Below are 7,288 nucleotides of genomic sequence, written 5' to 3' on the forward strand. Positions count from 1 at the left end.
CCACAGTAACGACCACGCCGCCCGCTGGAGCCGCCAGGACGCCACGCGATCTCCGCCCGCGCCCGCGTCTGCGTGACACGTGGCGGCTCCGGACCCCTCCCGAGCAGCTAGCTGAGCCGTGAGCTCGCAGGAGTCTGGATAGGCACGTGGAGGTCCCGAGCCCATTCACGGGAGTCTGGATAGCACGTGGAGGTCCTGGACCCACCTGCGAGGGTCCGGGTCCGCGGTCACAGGTGCTGAGCATTTCCACCTCTGGGACACGTGGTGACACCGGACCCGTCCCCGAGCGGGAAGCGGGTCCGGGACTGTTGGTTCGGTGAGATGGAGTCAAGGATGATGCCCAGGACGACTGCCACGACCGGCGCCATACCCCACAGTGTACTTCCCACAGTGCTCGAATATTGTACCCCCGCGATTCGAGGAGAAGACGACTTCCACGATCCACTGCGCATGTACACCGTCCCTCCTTGTGTCTATAAAAGGGGGTCGGCCCACCTTTCGGTAGAACACAACGCTCAGCACTACTAGCAGACCACATACGCTCCTTGAACCCCGATATTGGTACTCGCCTCAATCAACTCCCCCTCTAGCAGAGACTTGGGAGCTTCCCTCCCTCTCTCGCCTAGTTTGTACCCCCTACTACAGGCACCCCTGGTGCAGGACAGTGCAGTGCTCTCGCACACCCCTTTGCTGGACGTACGGTCCCATGGCCGGAACCAGGATAAACCCGTGTGTTACTGTGTTGCCTCTTGCATCAACAACTGGGACGAGGAACACACAGCATCATCACTGGTTGGGTCCAGACCGCCGGGTCAGGACACCGACAAATTAAATATATATATATCAAACACACATGTTATAACCCTTATTTTTATATTAATCCTAATTAGCCGTGCGGGAAAACGGGTTGATAGGCTAGTTCTAATAATTACCCATATTGAGTAAGAGCAGATTTCCATCAAATTTCATTCAGTAGGCCAATTTCGAGTACTATGTATAAGAAGAAGAATGCAGATCGAGAAATCTTTTCTTTGTAAAAAAACAGAAAGGAAACTGTAAGCAGTTTAGCGTATCTTCGGGCAAGCATCTGGCCACCTCACCAAACTGCACGAGGATCCGGCCACCGCCAGCCAGGGTCTGGGTCTGTGCAGGGAAAACAACAAGTGAAGAAGAACAAGGAACGGTTTTGTTTTGCGATGAGGGTGGCGATGTCGAGTGCGTCCACGTAGATTGAGCGAGGAGAATAGAAGGCTGTCCTGTCCTGTGTGCGCTTGCCTTGCTTGCGCGGGTGCGGACAAAAGCCCCAGCCCCGTTTCTTGTCGCCACCCCACCGCACACGCCTCGAAAAGCCCAAGACACCCTCTTCTCTCCTCTGCTTCTTCCTCTTCCTTCCTTCCTCCTCCATCTCTCCCTCCTCTTGCTAGGCTGCTACCTGCCCTTGCCGGAGTAGAGTATCTGCGTCGTCCGCGTCTCCTCCCCCCTCCTCTGGCAAGCAGCAAGCGCGCGTGCAAGAGCAAGACGACTCCCAACCCGCCCGAGGTGAAGGTGAGCACCACCCTCTTCTCTTTTGTTCGCTTCTGCTTCTGCGCCGGCGATGGTGGCGCTGCCGCTGCTTCGCTTGGCCCCCCTCTCTCCCTGCTTCCCTCATTCATCAGCGCTGCGCTCCCTCCTGATGAGTAGGAGTACGTACGGAATAAATGGCTCCTCTGCTGCAGCAGCTGCCCACCCAGTGGAGTGATTTCCCTTTGTCCTCTTCCCCGTCCCCGGCTGCTTGTATTTTTTTTTTCGCGAGCTGTTCCTTCCTGCTTGGTGCCACCTCCTTGGCCTTTCCGTTTTGGCGCTTCTTCTTCTTTTATCCCTACTACTAGTACAGTAGGTACTGTATCTAAGAGCTTCGTTCCGTTGCTCGGAAAATCAATCCGTCCATTTTTCCTCTCTCTAAAAAAAAGCTGGTGCCTCTGATTATTGGTGGATTCCCTGCCCTGTCTCCTTCCTCACACCGTTTCTCTCCGCATGCAGGTGCCGCAGGCTTTGCCAGGCCGCCTCCGCCTACTCCCACTGACTTTACCCGATTGGATTGGCTTGGCGCTCCCACCCAGCAGCAGCCATCAATTGTTCCTCAGCCATACCATTTCCGTCGTATAAATCCACAAGAAACAGCGCCAAAGCTCCAAGCTTTTGCTTCTGCTCGCTTCATAAAAGTTTCCGGCCGGGGACGACGGGCGAATAAGCAAGCTGGCGAGGCTCATGGTCCAGGACGACGCCTCAGCCTCAGCCTCCACGTCGTCGGTCACGTCCTCCCCGCTCCACAACTTCTCCAGCATGCCGCTCCACCCGGCCGCCGCCCCGACGCCGCCCTGGCTACTGCGGGAGCTCCGCTCCGACGAGCGCGGCCTCTGCCTCATCCACCTCCTCCTCAACTGCGCCGCCGCCGCCGCCGCCGGCCGCCTCGACGCCGCCAACGCCGCGCTCGAGCACATCGCCTCGCTCGCCGCCCCCGACGGCGACGCCATGCAGCGCGTCGCCGCGGCCTTCGCGGAGGCCCTGGCGCGCCGCGCGCTCCGGGCCTGGCCGGGCCTCTGCCGGGCGCTGCTCCTGCCCCGCGCCGCGCCCACCGCCGCCGAGCTCGCCGCCGCGCGCCGCCACTTCCTCGACCTCTGCCCGTTCCTCCGCCTCGCGGGCGCCGCCGCCAACCAGTCCATCCTGGAGGCCATGGAGTCGGAGAAGATCGTGCACGTCGTCGACCTCGGCGGCGCCGACGGCACCCAGTGGCTCGAGCTCCTCCACCTCCTGGCCGCGCGCCCCGAGGGCCCGCCGCACCTCCGCCTCACGGCCGTCCACGAGCACAAGGACGTGCTCACCCAGACGGCCATGGTGCTCACCAAGGAGGCCGAGCGCCTGGACGTGCCCTTCCAGTTCAACCCCGTGGTGTCCCGCCTCGAGGCGCTGGACGTGGAGTCCCTCCGCGTGAAGACCGGCGAGGCGCTGGCCATCACCTCCAGCCTGCAGCTGCACTGCCTGCTCGCCTCCGACGACGACTCCGGCGGCGGCAAGGACACGGGCAAGGAGGGCAAGCGCAGCAGCCCCGAGTCCGGGGTGTCCCCGTCGACGTCGCGCGCGGACGCGTTCCTGGGCGCGCTGTGGGGCCTGTCGCCCAAGGTGATGGTGGTGACGGAGCAGGAGGCGAGCCACAACGCGGCGGCGCTGACGGAGCGGTTCGTGGAGGCGCTCAACTACTACGCGGCGCTGTTCGACTGCCTGGAGGTGGTGGCGGCGCGCGGGTCGGTGGAGCGCGCGCGCGTCGAGCGGTGGCTCCTCTGCGAGGAGATCAAGAACATCGTGGCGTGCGACGGCGGCGAGCGGCGGGAGCGGCACGAGCGGCTGGAGCGGTGGGCGGCGCGGATGGAGGGCGCCGGCTTCGGCCGCGTGGCGCTGAGCTACTACGCGCTGCTGCAGGCGCGGCGGGCGGCGCAGGGCCTTTGCTGCGACGGTTTCAAGGTGCGCGAGGAGAAGGGCTCCTTCTTCCTCTGCTGGCAGGACCGCGCCATCTTCTCCGTCTCCGCCTGGCGCGGCCGCCGCTTCGACTGACTCCCAGACGCCGTCGGCGGCGGCGCCGCTGCCCTTCCCGTATTTTGTGGGAAGGAGACGTAGATTCGCTCGTGGTACTCGCGTCACGTAGTATTTGTTTTGGACCGTGTTAATCTTAGGGTGCGTGGTGTCCTGGTCGGATCGAGATCCGCTGCAGTTGGGGTGGCTGACTTTGAGCCACTGCATGTGGGGCCCACTAGCGCTGGGGCCCGCTGGCAGTGACCCAATGTCAGCAGCCCCAACGGTTGTCCTGTGTTGTTTTGTTCATAGTAAGGAGTGTATCCTCTCCGTTTGGGATGAAATGCATACTTTCCTAGGAATGAATGATCTAAACAAAAATTATTCTGTTTCTTCCCCAAACGACGTTTGATCGAGTGCTTGGATTGGATTGTTTGGCGCCTTTTTGTTCACTTCATCCAGACATCCACCATGACGTCGTTGTTGGTTACATCAAGTGACGAGGATTTGCATTTTTTTTTGTTTTAAATGGAACCGGCAGGAGAGCTCTTCCTTATATTAACAAAATCCTTATATATTAATAAGAAGAGTAAACCCTAGCAGCTAGGAAACTGAAAAAAAAAAACTTTCTAGAGAAAGACAGTACAAAACTGAAAAAACTTTACAAAACGGAAACGAGGATTTGCATTTGGCAAAAAAAAAAAAAGAAGAGTATTAGTGGCACTACGAAAACGTGAATCGATCTCTTACGAGTTACGTAAAGGGTGACGAGGCTGATGATGAGGGGCATGCTAGTGGTCAGTGGAGAGGCATCTCGCCACCTCTGACTTTAGGCGTAAAGGTTGGGTGGAATTGCAGAAGTAGGGGGAGGTGGAACTCTCTGTTTTTCCCATGCTCTGAAACTGAAACCTCTCCGTTTGAATTGATCCAACAGCTTGGACTTTTGTAAAAAAACAAAACAGCAGCTTGGACTTTGCAGAGAAACTTCAACGTGTCGGAGGAAACCGGCCAAAGGTCGCCTTGTCGGAACTCGGACGGGATCGCGTAGGTTCAGAATGGCTTATGCAGCATTGCGTCAGGCGTGACACGATCTTTCTTGACAAAAACGTTTTCTTCTGCTGCCGTCCACCATGCACTACTGTGCAGCGCGGGGGTGCAGGCCACAGGTGTGCGGTTCCAGCTTCTCATCGGCGCGTACGTACTACATTATCATCTCATCTTCTCATCAGATGAAAGCAGATGGAAAAGAGGATTGATGGATTTGGATCCCTTTCCTTCGTCGGCAGCCCAAAAGTCTTCGCTGTTTCTGCGGAAACATGGCGGGTGCTGGTGCTGTGCTGTGTACCCCTTTTTCACATGTCCGAACCTTCTTTTCTTTTCCTGGAAGTGCAGGTGCTGCTGCCTGCTGCCACTGTAGCATGTTGTTTGTTTGTTTGAAGGCTCTGGAGTGCTGCTGCTGCGGATTTCTGCCACTGTAGCGCTATTGTTGCCTTCCCCCCTTTTTTGGGTAGTGTCTGACTGACTGATAGAGATCTGTCCACAAAACGCAGAGGAAAAATAAAGATTAGACATCATCGACAACACACAGAACAAGACCTACCCGAAAAGAAAAAGAGAAGAGAGAAGGCCAGCCCAAAAAAAAAAAAAGGACAGCCCAAATGCTTGCTTCTCCACCGCAGGCATCTCATATTTCCTTTCCTTTTGTGTAACCGCCGCGTTGCGGCCCATAAAAACGGACGGGCTTAGCTAGTAGCGGCCCAGTCTGAGCCATAGCCCCCGGCCGAATTTTTTTAACTTTTATATTTTTTTCATTTTTTAAAAAATATATGCTGATTTTTTTTTTGCAAATTTGTCACCGTGCCGCCGGTTCATCCGGCGGAAGGTGAGGCCTACCGCCGAATGGTCCGGCGGTAAGCGCCTCGCCGGTTCAAACGGCGATAGCGGGTCACTTACCGCCGGACCATCCGGCGGTAAGCGCCCCCCCCTTAAAAATCGCCCGCGGTCCGGCCTGAGCCGCCTCCCCTGCGCGCTCAGCTCGTCCTTCCCCAGCGCGGCGCCGCTCGTCCCCGCCGCCCGCGCGCCGCCGCTCGCCCCCGCTCGTCCCCGCACCCGCCCCCGGCCGTTGTGCGGTAGGTGTGGGCCGCTGCCCGCACGCCGCCGCTCGCCCCCTCCGGCCGCTGAGCGGCACCGGGAGGCGGCCCCACCAGCCGCTGCGCACCACCAGTGGCCGGCGCTGGTCAGTGGTCGGCTGCCCGACGGTGCGAGGAGGGCCACTGCGCCGCTTTAGTTTCAGATACCATTCGAAATGTTTAGAAGTTCATTCGAAAAATTAGGATAGAAGTATTAGTTAAATAAAAAATAAAAATTTAAACATGATTATTAGTTTAGATAATATTAGTTTAAATACGATTATTAGTTTAAATATTAGTGAGTTGAATTATTAGTTTAGATAGGATTATTAGTTTAGATATAAGTAGTTTAAATACTATTATTAGTTTAAATAGAATTATTAGTTTAAATATTAGTGAGTTGAATTATTAGTTTAGATATTATTAATTTAAATACTATTATTAATTTAAATATTAATGAGTTGAATTTAGAATATTAGTTTGCTAGAACTATTAGTAAGTTATATTATTTTAGATATAAATACTAGAACTATTAGTCCGTTACAGAAATTTTAGGGAAAAACTTAAGGTACATATTAAAAAATAATTACTCATATTACTTATTTGAATAGTACATGTTTTAAAAATTAAGGTACCTGTTTTAAAATTATATTTGTTTTAGATTTGAATGGTCAGCACAGTAATATCAGCGGCTCACATATATTATTTATTTAATTAAAATATGGGTAGAAAATATTGTTAATATTTAGACTGTGGTCTGAATTTGACTTCACAAAATAATAAAAAGATTCACTGGCGCAAATTTTGGCAGGCATGTCAGATGATTTGTATTTTCAAGTATTCTATAGGTCAGGAGAAGTTAGATATGGTCCTGAAGGGGTAGATTTGACAGAGTTTAGCTCGATCACAAAAAAATTACCCAGAGCAAGAGAAAGGACTTAGATTTCAATATCCAATTGGCTATTTAAAGCTTTCGGACTTAATCGAGATGTACATGAGATCTCTATCATGACAGTGGTCAGTCGAAGTGAACCAGTATTTTGGGAGCTCTTGCCGCTTGAAGGGACGCAAAACTGGAAGAACTATATTAATATAAGTACTAGCCGAGGGTTACTGTTTGCATTGTTTGTTCAAGTTTTCGAGAAGGTTAGGTTTAGTACTGCAGGGGGCGGAGAACATGGAGGCCAAGGAAATATAGTATCGAAAGATCCGGAGACAATGCATGAACCTCATGAAGAAGGGGCTGAACTCGAGATTGTTGAAGATGTTACAAATGCTTCACACGAACCCCGTCAAGTAACTGGTGAGGCTGATGAGGGGGAATATATTCCCGAGATAGTTAAAGAGTTTCAGAGGGAGGCTGAACAGCATAACCCTGCAATGGATGACGACTCCTCGGATGATGATGACGACGACGATGATGATGATTATCATGTCCCACAGAATTGGTCCGGGTATGATTTTTCAAAATTAAGTGTAAATGAAGGTGAAGCGGTCCTTTGGGAGTACAAGAAAAATGAGGTATGCATCGGTTCGATGTATGCCAACAGTGACAATATGAAGAAAGCTGTAAAACGGTGGTCCAACCTATCTTTACAAAGACAGTTCAAAGT

General features: G+C 53.4%; 1 protein-coding gene across 1 annotated transcript; it reads left to right on the forward strand.

The window, feature by feature from the left end:
• Window positions 1-1,128: 1,128 nt before the first annotated feature.
• LOC120676333 (scarecrow-like protein 3) lies at window positions 1,129-3,948 on the forward strand. The gene is made up of 2 exons (XM_039957585.1): window positions 1,129-1,545; window positions 2,020-3,948. Exon 2 carries the CDS (start codon window positions 2,248-2,250, stop codon window positions 3,586-3,588), a length of 1,341 nt encoding a protein of 446 aa, XP_039813519.1. The 5' UTR covers window positions 1,129-1,545; window positions 2,020-2,247; the 3' UTR covers window positions 3,589-3,948.
• Window positions 3,949-7,288: the final 3,340 nt, after the last annotated feature.

The sequence above is a fragment of the Panicum virgatum genome, chromosome 5N (assembly GCF_016808335.1).
Source record: "Panicum virgatum strain AP13 chromosome 5N, P.virgatum_v5, whole genome shotgun sequence".
In the NCBI taxonomy this organism is placed as follows: domain Eukaryota; kingdom Viridiplantae; phylum Streptophyta; class Magnoliopsida; order Poales; family Poaceae; genus Panicum; species Panicum virgatum.